At 47.2% G+C, this 15,234-nt stretch overlaps 1 protein-coding gene across 1 annotated transcript; it reads left to right on the forward strand.

Annotated features, from left to right (window-relative positions):
- Positions 1 to 590: 590 nt before the first annotated feature.
- On the forward strand, positions 591 to 14,059 carry LOC142581851 ((3R)-3-hydroxyacyl-CoA dehydrogenase-like). The gene is made up of 3 exons (XM_075691297.1): positions 591 to 830; positions 3,088 to 3,281; positions 13,298 to 14,059. The coding sequence occupies exons 1-3, from the start codon at positions 680 to 682 to the stop codon at positions 13,712 to 13,714; spliced, it is 762 nt and encodes a 253-aa protein (XP_075547412.1). The 5' UTR covers positions 591 to 679; the 3' UTR covers positions 13,715 to 14,059.
- Positions 14,060 to 15,234: the final 1,175 nt, after the last annotated feature.

Here is a 15,234-nt window from a genome sequence, read left to right on the forward strand (position 1 = left end):
TCCCGTCCAAAATCACACATTTTCACAATACATGGCTGTCTTTCGTGATCCTTCTTTTGGGGATTTGATATGAAGTTTCGATCAGCCCCATAACGTTCTGCCATCACCATAAGATTACCTCCAGTGGTGCAAAGTTTTTTGGCGAAGTGTCCTGTTGCTAGCAAACCAGTTCAGTTGGGCGTACGTCCCACTCCTCAGTTTTCTAGAAGCACGCGAAGGTGAAATCGATAGTACATTGCTGCTTTTGTACGTCATTGCCACATAGCATAATTAGCATAAAAAACGCCCCGAACTGAATCGCGAGGATACCATCTGCACGACATTTACCGATTATTTTACTGCATGCCTAAACGCAAAAAAAAAAGAGAACGGTTGAACATGCGATACGCGCATTTTGTTGTCATATTCTAGGACCCGGATTCATATTAAAAAAAAAAAGGACTCTAAGGGTGCTCCAAGCACATATCGAGCATGCCAGAGTTGAACCAGCCGCCAAAGCTTCTGCGTACCGCAACTTGACATGAGCGCCGCCGCTGCTTCGGAGGCAGCTGCGACAGCGTGCTCTGTTTCCTCCTGGATAGTGACGTATATACGGTGCTCTCAGTGAGTGTGGCAACGCCAACGGGACAGGACAGCGCTTGGCGTTCAGCGGTTAACATTTCTCGAGCGGCAAAAAAAAATGTCTTTCAGCGGACGCCTCGCACTGGTGACGGGTGGCGCAAGTGGCATCGGTGCAACCGTCTGCCGAATTCTGGCTGCCGAAGGCGTGACTATGGTGGTCGCCGACAAGCAGCTCGGGGCTGCACGCCAAGTGGCCGAGTCCCTGCCAGGTCAGTGTTTATGCAATTAGGGCTGTCGTGATGTTCTTGCACGTCTCAGGGCGGTATACTAACATTTCGGGAAAACAGGAAAGTGCCCAGTTTGTCTATATGCTGGGCGAAGATATTGCAGCGGGAGATCTTAAGAGCGCCAAAAAGTTCGGGACGCCTTCCACGTTTTTCTTTCCCTCACAAATTAATTAATTCGTAAGCTTAATGATGGGTCACATAATTCGTGAGAATGCAGGTGTGTTAACTTGCGCTTCTTCCATTAGAGAACGCATGTTCGTTCCCTTTGCATTGTGCGATGGTCAAAATTACGCTTTTTATTTGTCGGCAGAAGTGGTCGCTTCACTTGTGTTCAACTAATTACGATCTTGGACATTAAACGTGTAAACAAAGAGCGCGACCGTTTGCTAGTATGAAAAGCAAACAGAGGAATTTTCCATGCCTGCAGTTCTCATCCGTAAAACGAGCATATTCATGTCATTGTACCCGATAAATAATGAATGAAACAGAAGGATTAAATTGTACTGCTTTTTAGGGTCAACGTGCACCTGGCTACAGCACAGGAAACACCGTCTACACCAGCTGCGCGATTCAGGTCCTCCGGCGACGATTTTGTCGCTCGTTTGAGCGCGCTGGGATCCGCAGGGTGAACGAGTCGGTCGCTCGAGCGACAACAAAACAGCAGAATGCGCCACTATGTAGAAGCGCTCGCCAGAAAATATGTTCAGACTGAGCCTGAAGTGAGGTGCGTGATAGCGCGCACACAAGCGCGCGCATGCGCACACCCACCTACATGCACACGCTCACCCACATGCACACGCACAAGGCACGTGCGCGCACATGGAAAGCTACAAGCCGCATTTTCTCGGACAAGCTTTTTGGACAAAAAATTGAGTGTCTCAGCGGGCACCTCAATTCAAGAACTATGTGTTCCGGACATAATTTCCTGCCTGTGCATCAAGGATACTAATAAATTTGTTAGCCCCCTTATTGAGTACTCTTTGAGCGCTGTCAACTGGGTGATTTCATTTCTGTTCTTTAACTATGCGAAAAGAAGTGGGAATATTGATTTCAGAAGAGCTGGTAGTATGCGTAATTATCTATTCTCCGTTCAGGCTTCGCGCTTCCTTGTTCCTGAGCTTTTGATATCATAAAAAACAAACGAAGCACCCGCACGTTTCTCCTGGCCGCTAGGCCTTGTATACCGCGCTATCGAGGATAGACGGAGGTGCGCGCACGTCTCTCGAAAGGAAGCGGAAGGAGTCTTGAGTAAAAAATCAGAATACATCAGCTGGAGGCACTAGCAAATAAACCAGTCGACGACGCATTGCCCGATGGGCTCTAGTGTGGTTTAGTGCAACATATACGCATAAGAAATCGACGTTGGGCTAGTTGGCGTTCCACTTGGAAGCGGAAACAGCGCGTAAGACGAGGACAGGGAAGGAAACAACACATGCGCTGGCTAACAACGTTTGTCTTCATTGCAAAAGAGTAATTTATAGAACCAAGAGAACACTGCCCCTGCCCCCCCCCCCCAGCATGCGTCAAGCATATCATCAAATATAAAAAAAATAATAGATAAAAAGGTTTATGCAGAAGGGCGAATCACCGAAATTAAAAGAAGTGGTTTTCCCTCAGGAACGGTTTACAGTGCACTTTTTAAGAATGCGAATGCAGCATATACGCGCCGAATATTTTAGCTTTTCTTTCCGATTCCCGCACTGTCTCTGTAAGACCATGGAACGTTGTACAGTGGATGTCTTTCAATGAATAAAGTATGTTTTATAAATCACTCGCAAATATAGGATAGCAGGTGATCTGACAACGCTGGGGCAGCGCTCAGTCTGAACATTCAAGACGCTGGCAAACTGTAAACCATTCTTGCCACGCAGAAAGCTTCTAGAACTCTATTGACATCCCTACGCTAAACCTCACACGACTAACATACAATTGTCGCTGCAGTGCTATCGATATAAATACGGGGTCAGTTTGTACTGGGAGGCCTAACGCGTATTCGGAGTTATCAACGGCACCTCCGCCACTGAGTCTCGTTAGATCTTGTCCCCAGTTGAACAATAATGATTTAGCCAACAAAAAATGCAATGCATGGTCGTTGACTGCATTCGCAGCTTTCCTACGACAAAAAGTGGGAGTACAGGATATGTAGTACTGGACCTCTAAAACGGGATCAACCGGCAGAATAGTTTGTAACAGGCTCGCACGGAAGGCATGTCTCACTCTGTCGGCTTCCACAACGCAGGCGACGCCAAGCACCAAGCGATCTACGTGGATGTCGGCGACACGTTGTCGGTGGAGCATCTATTCCAATGCATCAGGGACTCGTATTCTCAGCCGCTCAGCATAGTCGTCAACTGCGCCGGCATTCTCCCGATGGCGCCTCTCGTCGACACCTCTGACGAGCTCTTCGACAACGTCATCAGAGTAAACTTGAAGGTAAGGTGACAGGGCTTAGGCCGTGCCGTGAAGGCGCATAACTTGTTCGTTTTCTCTCGGGTCCCAAAGCATGAATATTTAATGCTATAGCTTTACAGAGGATACCTACAGGCCTTCGTTGATCGGGTCGACACGAAACAAAGCGGGCCGACTGCAGAAGAAGTGTAACCAAAGGCGTGAATAACGATCCTGATCACTGCCAAAAGGCGAACCATTGCGTGATATATATCCTCGAAAAAAGGCTTTATCATGGTTTGCAAAACAAGCCGATCCCTGAGGCAGTGTAATCAAAAGAGCGCGTGGGTCGATATTGATAATGCAATTGCATTATTGCTACTGAGGTGCGGCATAAAGGCCCATGAGTATATTCTGAAGAAGTACCAATTCAAAGAACTACTTATTTCTTCCACATTCATTAAAGAGTACCAACCGTGTACACCTGTCACATAATGTGTGGCCAGAAAAATGCATCAAACTTCAACCACCTTATGCAGCGGTGCTTCGATCAGACGATATCAGTCGCGCGCGCCCATCTTTTACCACATTACTAACGTGTCTAATCGAAAAGCTTTGTCAATTTGTCATGCAGCTACTTTTGCGGCCCAGGCATTCCTGGATGTAGTCAGCTTCTTTCATTTCCTGTTACTTCGACAGAAATTAAGGTGATTAAGTAATGGTATCCATTGTTGCGTGACTATACTCATATCCCTTCATTGAACATCACTGCCATAAGTGTTGCTATTTATCACATTAATTACTTAGAAAGACAAAAATAATGCAGATCCAGGGCACCTTGGGAGTCGGCGTAGAGAAGCACTGTTCGGTCCCAACAATATCTCTAAACTTGCCGCTATTTGTTGTAACTGACGAAAGCCATAGCGCTAAGCAAAGGACAAGCCCACACTGTGACAGAGGACGACAAGCGCTAACTTCCGTGATGGAGGCAAAAGGCGTAGAGCATTAGAAACAGGACAAAAGAACACTGACGACGCACACGTTTGGCTCTGACTTTCAGCGTTCTTTGGTCCTGTTTCTGAGGCGCTACGCCCTTTGCATCCATCGTGATATGCCAACAAGCACAACGTGCAACTTTAGCTAACTTACATCGTAGACTCCAATTCAAGGCTCACTTGCTGCGCTACAGTACGCACTTCGAGTCCCGTGGTAGCCGAACAGGTTGCAATCGCGCTGGCTGTGCTCGGTGGTCGCAGAGAAGCAATATATAGTGATTCCAAGGCAGCCATTAAGGCCTACCAAACCGGTATGGTCTCCCCCCAGGCCCTCCGCATTCTCCAAAGCGCCAAAATTATCTCTCCGCATTCTCTCACTTGCTATCCCACTCACTTGGGGTCGATTGAGGGTTCGCCCTCTAACCCTAACGAGGGCGCGCACGAGGCCGCGCGAGGACTCGCTGACCGCGCCGCCTCAGCAGTCCCCCTGCCCCGCAGGAAACCCTTTTTCACGTTTAATGAAATCACCACACACTACTATCTGTCAAGACGGGTATTCCCCCTCCCGCATCCCGCCTTATGCAGGGCGCCGGCGGTTACCCTTCGACTTTTACAAGCCCGTGCGTACCCTAACCTCGCAGTTCTTCATGCCATATACCCTGAAAAATATCCCAGTGCGGACTGCCCTACCTGAGGACTAAGGGCAACATTGGACCATGTGTTGTGGGAGTTTGAAGCCATAGGCTCCTCCTTCAGCGAGGATAGGTGGGATGAGCTCTTGGACAGCCCCGAACTCGAAGACCAAACCCTGGCCGTCCAGAGTGCCTGCGATCGGGCCGTCAAGCTCGGCTTGGCGGTCCCTACGTGGGACTAGCCGGGTGGCGCGGGTTCTCCCCTGCGTCTTCTCTGGACCGAAATAAAGTTACTTCACTCACTCACTCACTTCCAATTGACCTTTGTTGTTCTGGACCCCGGAAATAAGTAGACGAACGAAAAGCACGTGATTAACAAGAGATGAAGCTAAGAAAAAACAAGCAAAGGCCGCACTATCCCTAGGTGCGCGCGTAAGCACCTCTAAGAAAGCTGACTTCTTTGCCAGAAAGAGACACAGACCGGTTGTTCACAGATAAGCGAGAGTTTTCCACCGGTTGAAAAAGATCGGACAACGAGCTGGCAGTCCGGAGGAGTTTTATGCCCGTCTAAAATTAGTTTACGTCGCAAAACTAACCAGTCCCCTAAAGAAACCGTCGGACATTTGCAATGGTAAGCACAAGACGAGCATTGTGGAGTCTGCGCGGGGTTGGTTTATAATGTAGTTCTGTCATGCGGAGCATTTTACTTGAGTATGACCGGCAGATGTCTGAACGCCCGCCTACGAAAAAACGCGAATAATGTGAGCAATGGCAAATATGGTTTTCTTGCACAGCAATGCAGCTCATGCAAATGTAAATCCGGGAGCAAAAGTATACGGACCAGGGATTGCGCGATAAAGCCGTTTTTTTCATCTGCCTGTGAATACATCTTCAAATTAAGGACTGCAGTCCAAACTTGACATTGTGAACTTTCTTGTGGACTCGTAAATTACAGTTTATGCATGTCAATTATAAAGAAATTTAGTTTTATCCGCGACCCTGTGGTCCGTATACTTTTGCTCACGAGTGTACATCAGTTTGTGAAGACACGCGAGTATTGTATAAACACTCGGACAACTGCACTCGCATCATCGTTGAAGCTGCTCAGATGACACGCGAGCAAGGCTTATCTGTGAGCAAGTCGTCTGTGTCTCTTTCTGACAAAGAAATCCGCTTTCTGGGAGTTGCCGACGCGCGCACCTAGTGATAGTAGGGCTTTTGCTTGTTTTATTGCGATAGCAATTATATGGACACTAGGCGTATTTCTGCCGTCGCCGTCACCGTGAGGTTAAAAAAAATAAATTATGGGGTTTTACGTGCCAAAACCACTTTCTGATTATGAGGCACGCCGTAGTGGAGGACTCCGGAAATTTCGACCACGTGGGGTTCTTTAACGCGCCCCTAAATCTAAGCACACGGGTGTTTTCGCATTTCGCCCCCATCGAAATGCGGCCGCCGTGGCCGGGATTCGATCCCGCGACCTCGTGCTCAGCAGCCCAACACCATAGCCACTGAGCAACCACGGCGGGTACAATGAGGTTCCATATAAATTCCAAGGACGATAAGATCATCGCGGTATGTTGTATGTGCGCGTGAAAGCGTGCGAGGGTAAGCCGGAGACCGCGGCTCAATCTCGCGCACACAAGCGAGGAAAGCGGAGAGGAAGAGCGCGTTCTTTCGTCGCGCGCAAGGCTCAAGAAAAAGGGGGGGAGGGGGGCGTTCTACTCCGGGCTGCTGTATCTTGAATACCATCTGCGACGGGGACAGAGTCCGCCCATGCGCTGTATTTTCGTGGCTTAGTTCACGTTTATGCGAGACGCAGCACGAAGGTCAATTAGCTGGCTGCTGCTGCCGCGCTAGTTCCCTCCAGAGTACTGACAGCGAGTTTCCGCGGTCATCAAGTAAGATGTGATTATGTTTGCTTGTTCGCGCGTTACACCACTTTTGTAATTTACTTAGTATTCCTATGTTTACAATATGTTTTACGGCCGATAAAACTACTGTCCTTACTTCGTATAGCTGTTCATTAATTTTTAATAGCAATTGATGCTTCAGCTTTCGGGTGAAACTGCGACTTCCCTAGCTTATCTCTTGTTGATAACGTGCTATTCGTTCGTCTGCTTATTTCCGTGTTCTGGCACAATAAAGCTCAGTTGGAAGTTGACGCTTTTCGTCGTCTGCCACGTTGTGTACTTGTACTTTGGTTAGCGCTATAGCTCTTGCCGATTATGACATACCAACTTGCCAAAAATAGTACCCCTCTAAGTTATTTGTCGCTTTCCTAACACGGATGAGCGTTTTATGCGCAAGTGTAACTGGCGAACTCTTCAAATAGGAGAGTATAGGTTTGAAGCCGCGAAGCAAGCGAACGAGGAAAGCGCTGGAGGTGAAGAAAATCGCATGCCGGAAAAAGTACGAAGTGGGGCAAGGACAAACGAGACGAAGCGTCGCGGAGGACAAAGGGAGACAGAGGCGCACTGGGTTGACCTCCTCTGGCAGCTGTTACAGGTATTGCTTGCGATACAGACGTACTGGGATAGCATCGTCCTTGCGTTCCGCACAATGTGTGTGCGCGTGAAAGCGTGTGACGGTGAGGTGACGTTGGCTGCTCAATCTCGCGCGCGCATGGGAGGAATCACATGGCGCCTGGAATACGCGCGCACCGCCAAGAAACTGGCGTCTCTTAGATGAGCCACACGACAAGCGAACGTTAGGAGGATATATGTGTTTTGTGCGTATATTAAGTCGCGCCAATACACATCAATGATAAAAGCCGTGTAATACCTTCTGAAAGCTTTAATACTCATAGATGCAATCAATAAATATTTTCCTGAAGGTCATCTGAGAAGGTAAGACATAACATATATATAAATTACGCAATAATACAATTTCTCAACACAACTTCTGATAGAATTATTAACATGAAGCAATGTGACTCCATAACGCGATAGGTTAATTACTTGTCAAAGCATGCCTTATGCCATTGGTTTAATTTATTTCCCGGGGGCGGAATAAAGGATTATATGGCGATAACTTATCAACCACACAAATAAACTACCGTATTAACAAATAAATCTATGAATAATAAGACACAGTGATATCTCAAAAGCGCGAAACGACATGGGAGCAAGTAGGAACCACGTGTCTTGAGTTATCGAGCAGCTGATAAAGGATATATGACCAAGCAAAGTTAATAAGGAAAGTGCACAACAATAACTAGGGAGTTTCATAAAATAGCGCAACCAAACGTCTTTCCATAACCAAAAGGCCTCACCCTGCTTGCGTTATTATGTACCATATTTTCGTTCCTTTAACGTGTTGCGTTGTTTTCTAAGCCAGATGTTTTTTGTTGAAGCTTGCCTCACTTCCCTGAAGCTTCCCTCACTGCCTCCTCGCCTCGTATTAGCGCCTGATAGCTTTTGCCAACTGAATGCCTCATGTATGCCTTACTCTAGGAGCACTCTCTGGAAAACTGGCGCCCTGGTACAGAACGGGTCAGAGCTATGCGTTAGCTCCGAACTCCTTTCTCCAATCAAGACTTATGGCCACGCAGCGTTCATGAAGGTGCACCCGTCCATTAGAACGAGAGCGAACAATTTTCCGAATCGGTCAGTTACGCCGAGTCAGATTTGGCCAGTTACACCAAATCAGACAGTTAAGAGCGCGTTTTCTCCGAGTTTGTAGTGACTGCGCTTGGCTGTCCGTGAGCCTGAAGAGTACTACATAACGCAGGTCGCACGCTTTATTTTGGAGGTAATCTGCGCCGGGTTCAAGATTGCAATCCAAGATAGCTGGTCCCTTCGCGTGCGCTCTCCCCCCGCGCGCCTAGCGTAGAACATAGCAGACCGCGCTTCGAACTGGGCAGAGTCACGTCAGCGGAGCTATTTCTTTAGCCACGGAGGCAATCGGCTGCCGGGCTTAAGGGTCATCTGGGCGGGGCTTCTCCCGCCTTCTTGAGCGTATAGTTTCATACAATAATTACTACGAGGAACTCTGGCGCTAGTGTCTACGGGAGCAGCAATGAGAGCGGTTGAGCCATCATGGGAATTGTGGGAAGTATGTGTATTTGCCTACACTTCGTTCTTCTGGCTTCAAACCGCTTCGTGCCTTTGTGAACTCGTCATTTGCGACATTGCACTGCGAAATAAATAATGAATGAGCATTATTAAAATTGTCCGACGGCAGGATTCGAGCACAGGACCTCTAGCACAGACGCCCGATATTGAAACCGTCACGCCACGGACGCTTCCGTCGACAAGCGACATTGAACGCCCCTATGAATTTCTCGCGCGCAGATCAGCGCCTGGAGACGCTTGGCGCGTTTCGATTTGGCCACCTCGACAAGATGAAGCTTTGCAACTAGTAGCGATTGTGCATGTTCGCAGCGTCTTCTGTATTTAGAAAAGCATCTGTTGTTCTGAAATTTACGACAGTGAAGGCATACAAAGCGTAATGAACGAATGCAGAAGAACGTCTGAATCCACAAACACGGAGATCAGACAAATCCATGTACTTCCCATCATCCCCATGGTGGCTAAACAATTGCAGCGCCAGAGTTCCCTCTAGTGCATTGTAGGAAACTATGTCCTTAAGCTGTACCCTACAACAGTAGAGACGCGCAGAAGTGCGCTGCGTGCGAAAACTCCCTATTGAGCGTGAGCGAAATCAGCGTATCGAACGCGATTGCTTCTGTTTGATTCCTTTTCTAATATTGGTTGTAAAGTTGGGTGTGCGGCCCTTACAAGAGTGCGGCCCTTACACGCATTTATATAGTAACAATTTTCCTTCGTGTAATTGTATTATGCTTCGCTATCACGAACACTGATTCGCCTGTCCTGCGAAACTGCGGCCTCGCTCTTCCGAGTATGAGCGAGTCCGAGCACACCGAAACCGAGTATAAGCGCTCCTGCGAATTACTGCTATTGATTTTGATTTCCAGTGAATACGGCTTCCCCTCAGTTCAGTTACTGAGTGAATTATATATATATATATATATATATATATATATATATATATATATATATATATATATATATATATATATATATATCACCTCTCCATGGAAGTGACGATGTTTCCATCCCTAATATATGTCGTAAAATATCAGAAAAGTTTTTTTTTTTGCATAAGACGGGTTAGGACTGCCTACTGGACAGAGAAGCAATACTGAGCGACATATCATTCACGTGCATTTCACACGTTGTTGATAAGACTACAAAATGAGGTCACGGAGGTTTGCAGTTTTTTTCCAAATAAAAAAAAAGCACGCAAAGCAGTTTAAAGCGAGGTGAACATACAGCAACATATCCATTCCCTAGGCTTATGCTATCCATACCATTAGAAATAAACAATACTTGATTATCTCCTTCTGTTTAAAAAATATAATAAACGGTGTTCTGTATACATTAAAATATATCTTGTTTGTGCATGGTATTCACAGTGAAAATTTAAAGAAATGTTGACCTGAGAAAATGCGGAGGGGGTATCCGCCACTGGTGCTTCTAGTGCGCTTGTCTTCTCATTGTCAGGATTTGGAGAAATAAAGCGAAAGTATGAATTAAAAGCTGTGCACATCGCACCGACAATGATGCAGTAAGCTTTTAGCCACAGTAAAATTTTAAGTGAAAAGGTAGGGAACCTCAAATGATGGGGGTAACAGAACTCTGGTAATAACACTTTCGGGGTGGGGGGAGGTAGGCTTCAGCATTGCTTGGCGGGGCAGCCCCTTCACCCCCCCCCCCCTCCCCGCCCTGGAAAACTTCGGAGGGGGCCAGGGCCCCGGAAACCCCAGCAGTTGGCGCCTATGATGACGGGCTTGTCGGCGTCAATCACTGTGCCATTTAAAGGGGGCGTTGATACCATACACTCATCAGGAAATGCCGCGCTCGAGCTTTGCCTCCCGTACCTTTCTTATTTGTTTGCTGTTCTTTTCTTTTGTGCGTGTGTGTATGTATGTGTGTGTGTGCGTGCCCGTTGCTTGCAGGTCCTGCTGGTATGACAAGGGCCATCGCCATAACTCAAATAGAGCATCGTTTTCCGTCATAACGAGCATGCAATACCAGGAAACAGCCCTTGTTTCTTGTCCCGAAAATCGGAAGACCTGTTTTTAGTTTTTCTGCCTTGCACCACGTGCTTTTTTTTTTTTACTTCTCTTGCACTTAGTGCCCTAAACTCGACGTCGTGTGTTCTATGATCGCCGCGTGACGTATACGCAGTGAACTGCGCTGCGTGCGTAATTTATGCTTCGCTGACCGCTTCCTAAGTGCACGGTTCACTTGTGGAAATCGTAGGTAGAGCGCATTTGCCCGTTTAGTCCTGTTGGTACTGTGACTAGCCATGCAAGAAACTGCAAGTTCCATTGGATGCAAAAGCATCTAATAGCCCACTGAGCGAAAAGGCCAGCGTCTATCGCCTGTAGAAGCGAAACGGCACCTAAAATTGCATTGGCATTGGCTGCGACACCACGTCGCCAGCGCGCCTAGACGGAGCAGAGCGAGCGAAAGGGCCCCCTGCAGCATCGTTGACGCGCCAGGTGTTGTGTGAGGGGGGAGGGTATCACAGCGACGCCACGTCATCCTCGCTCTCGCAAGCCTGTGTTATCAGCGCTTTCCTTGTGCGCGCGAGCTCTCACCTGCGTTCTAACTGCGCCTCAGTAAGGCCAAATCGAAACTGACCAAGCGCCTCAACGCGCCTTCTTGACCGCGAGGGGTTCCCAACTCGAAGGACCGCTCCACCGCGTTGAACAGGGCATTAATGCTTTCGCATTCACAACTCACAATAAGTTCTTCGGCGTCCTCGGATTTTTTAGACATTGGTATACACTGCACGGCGGATACAGTGCTCGGATATAGTTATGTCCAACAACATGCTCACAGAGCCATATCAATCATCAGGAACTATAGCGACAGGCAAGAACCAGACAGTCCCAAAACTGTTCCGAAGAGCAGTTCGAAAGCTTGACTTAGGTGTACGCGGAAAAACTACATATGAGAAATTACAAAGAAAGGTGTCCTAGGCGTACTTCATTGTAGAGTGCGGCACACTGTTAAAGCGAACACATGAGTGTCAATCCCGTATGGATATTACCCTCTACCAAGTGTACAATTACCCCGCTTTGCAGTAGATCACTTCTGGTTGGCGGCGCGGGAAGCTTTCTACACACCGGTGCAGTACATTGACATAGCTTCAGCGTGAACACGCAGCTGCAGCGCCAGCAAAGTGACAGCCGCACATGACAGTGTTTCCTTTAACAGTGGACCGTACTGTACGTGAAGCCCAGAGCAATATCAGCTTTGAAAAACGACTGAGTAATATGAAGTAAAATAGATGGGAGGCTTCGGCTAAGGTTTTAGGTACATATATGTAGTAAGAGCGTCGACTTACACTGGAGAAAAATAACCAGTGAGCTGAATAGTAAATCTTGCGCTAGCGGTGTGGGTAGTGACAAAGAAAAGGTAGTTAAAGTAAAGTTAGAGTGGTAGAAAAAGCATACTGGAGAGGCACGTTGGAGAATAAGCCGGCGATGGAAATGTACCAAACAGTGAAAAATTAAATGAATAGATAATTATTTCACGATGATCCAACCAGCAGTACATTACTGTTTGAAGATAGATTAGTATATCTGAACACACAGTTATAGGAGAAAAATTGCCGATGACGACCCTATAGTGGCGTAGCGTGTGTAAATAGCGCAGGAACCATGACACATATCTTGTTAGCAATTAAAGTATACACCCAGATGACAATGAAGACGCGGTAACCGACCCGAGGTCTTGGTACCTAAGGATAATAAACGAAAGGTTAATTAAACTGCGGTGGAGAATAGTAAAAGACCACTTGAGTATTGGTGACGCAAAAGCAGGGAGTACAAAGGATAGATTTCTGAGCAACAAATGTCTATCAGGTTCGATGCTTTGCTATCAAGAACTATGTGTATTTAGAGCCAATATTAATCGCAGAATAAAGAAAAATCAAAAAGCTAGATGCCATTCCCACTCCGTTTCAAGCGGTATGGTCTAATATCCGTACAGCCACCCGTGATACCTAAAGCCCCTTGATCTTACTGTGGCCTCGTGATTATTCAGGGTATGTTCGCGAGCAGAGATGATTTATAGAACCGCTTTTAGGTACGTTCACGCGTTTCTAAGCGCCAATGCGTATTTCAATCGTCTCAAAGCGCTAAATCAGCCATGAGCTGATTATAAGTGATGATTACATGAGATTATTAAAAGTGGGAAAGTCCAGAATTTAGCGTGCGTTAGCAACCAGCACGTGTGGCGATCCTTTAGAAACGATAATCCGATGTCTTTTTTATATTAGCGACAGATCGCCGAGCCGACCCGAGTTTTGTGTCGGGCTGTATCTGTTTACAGGGTTACATACGCAGCACATAACCCTTCAATGTATTCTGCATGTATCTGCACTGTTTACGCAGGGTACATTCCTGGTCAGCAGAGCCGCCGGTCGGGAGATGATACGCTCCGAGAAGGCGTTGCCAGAAGGGGGCGCTGCTATCGTGAACGTGGCCAGCATCTCAGCCAAAAGCGGTGGTTATCTTTGCAGCGCGTACGCCGCTTCCAAAGCCGGAGTCGTGGCTCTGACGAAGTCTGCGGCTCAAGAGCTGGCCAGTCACGGCATCCGCTGCAACGTGGTGCTTCCTGGTTGGACGGACACGCCCATGACGGCTCCAGTAATTGAAAGACACAGAGACATTGCGATATCCCTGACGCCCCTTAAGAGGGCAGCCCAGCCGGAGGAGGTTGCCGAAGCCATCAAATTTCTGTGCTCGCCCACCGCCAGCTCATTTGTGACGGGCGCCGCATTAGAAGTGACCGGAGGATTCAGCATGTGAACCTACGATAATTCCAGTGAAGTGTACGTTGTCAGCATGTAGACGCAGTTTACTGCAGAACATCCGCCTCCGGTACTGGCCATTAAAACAGAACTAAGAGCAAAATAGAAAGGTTGTCATACACTGTAGTTTATAGAAAGGAAGCAGGTAAAGAATTCTAAAATATTATTTCAAGCCACTTTCTTAGTGTACGTTTTCTAATGATGTAATAAATTTCCCTGATTGATTGACTGACTGATAATATTATTGACATTGAGCGCAGTGAGAAAGTAAGCGAAAAAAAAAAGAATGATGTTAGCGATGACATCTAGTTTGCCCCAAAAAGGTCCTGTGTTCAAATCATGCCGTCGGGCGTAGTTATTTATGCTATAGATATCTATATAGCTACGAATATTTTTTTCTATGCTGCCCTTGGTCTCATTGTTTGTTGGCCTCTTATAATCCGAATAATAATAATCGGGCGCCTCGGTTCCCTTTTTCTCGTTCATTACATAGCGAGGGTCTCGAATCCGGCAGCTTTCATGCCTTGAGCTAGCATGTGTGGGTTTGTTAACCAGTTACCTTCACCCAAAAAGTTCACGTGCTGCGTGACGCCTGCGACAGGTAGGATGTTCGACATCCTATCTGACAGAACAGGATACACAGTTGGGCGAGTTGGTACGGTAACATGATCCTGGCTTGTAGCGTGAAGTGAACTCGGACACAGAAAATCCGTCCTGTCCGTCCTATCTGAAACTCCCAGCTTTAGCTCTAGTAGACAGAAATAAATCCCCAAGAAAAGCGGATGTGGAACATCCTGTCTACCGCAGGCGTCATGCAGTACGTGAACTTTTCGATTGAAGACAACTGGTCAATAAACCTACGCATGCTAGCTGACGGCATCAAAGCTACCCGATTGGAGACCCATCGCTATGTAATGCACGAGAAAAAAGAAAACCGAGGGGCCTAATTAGTCAAATCATAAGATGCCAACAAGCGATGACACCTAGGACAGCATAGAGGAAATCATATGTTGCCCTTCATTGAATGAAAAAAGAAAAATAGATGGAAAAGAAAGTTAATGAAAAAAACAACTGGTCACTGTCCCTTGTGGGACGCTGGCGCATACCCAGTCTCACAGGCCCAGTAGCCCAAGATGTCCATTTGGGTACATAGCTAGTGGTACTTACCCAGTCACCAAAGACGTCAGCCAAAGCAACCGCAAAGAGCGACGAATCGTCAAAGAAAGCTTATCCTTGAAAAAATAAATAATTTTCTTATTGACGACAGCCAACAACATAACGTTCGCACTTGCCTGCGTTATTTGTCGCATGTATAGAATAGAATAGAAACTTTATTACAATGGAAAATATTTGAAGGAGGGGTGGTCGGAGCCTCAGTCCAGGGCCCCACTGGCCTCTGCCGCCTGCCTGACCTGGCTAATTAAGGACTTTTGTCCTGCCTGGTCGGAGCGGGCGAGCTGTGCCTCCCACTGCTCCATTGTGTTGCTGGTATTTCGCCTATGAGGGTGCTTAGTACAC

The sequence above is a fragment of the Dermacentor variabilis genome, chromosome 5 (assembly GCF_050947875.1).
Source record: "Dermacentor variabilis isolate Ectoservices chromosome 5, ASM5094787v1, whole genome shotgun sequence".
Taxonomy (NCBI): domain Eukaryota; kingdom Metazoa; phylum Arthropoda; class Arachnida; order Ixodida; family Ixodidae; genus Dermacentor; species Dermacentor variabilis.

Coding starts and splice junctions, on each gene's coding strand:
- LOC142581851 (XM_075691297.1), top strand. CDS start 680: ATGTCTTTCAGCGGACGCCTCGCACTGGTGACGGGTGGCGCAAGTGGC. Junction 831..3,087: donor AGTGGCCGAGTCCCTGCCAG/GTCAGTGTTTAT, acceptor TCCACAACGCAG/GCGACGCCAAGCACCAAGCG. Junction 3,282..13,297: donor TCATCAGAGTAAACTTGAAG/GTAAGGTGACAG, acceptor CTGTTTACGCAG/GGTACATTCCTGGTCAGCAG.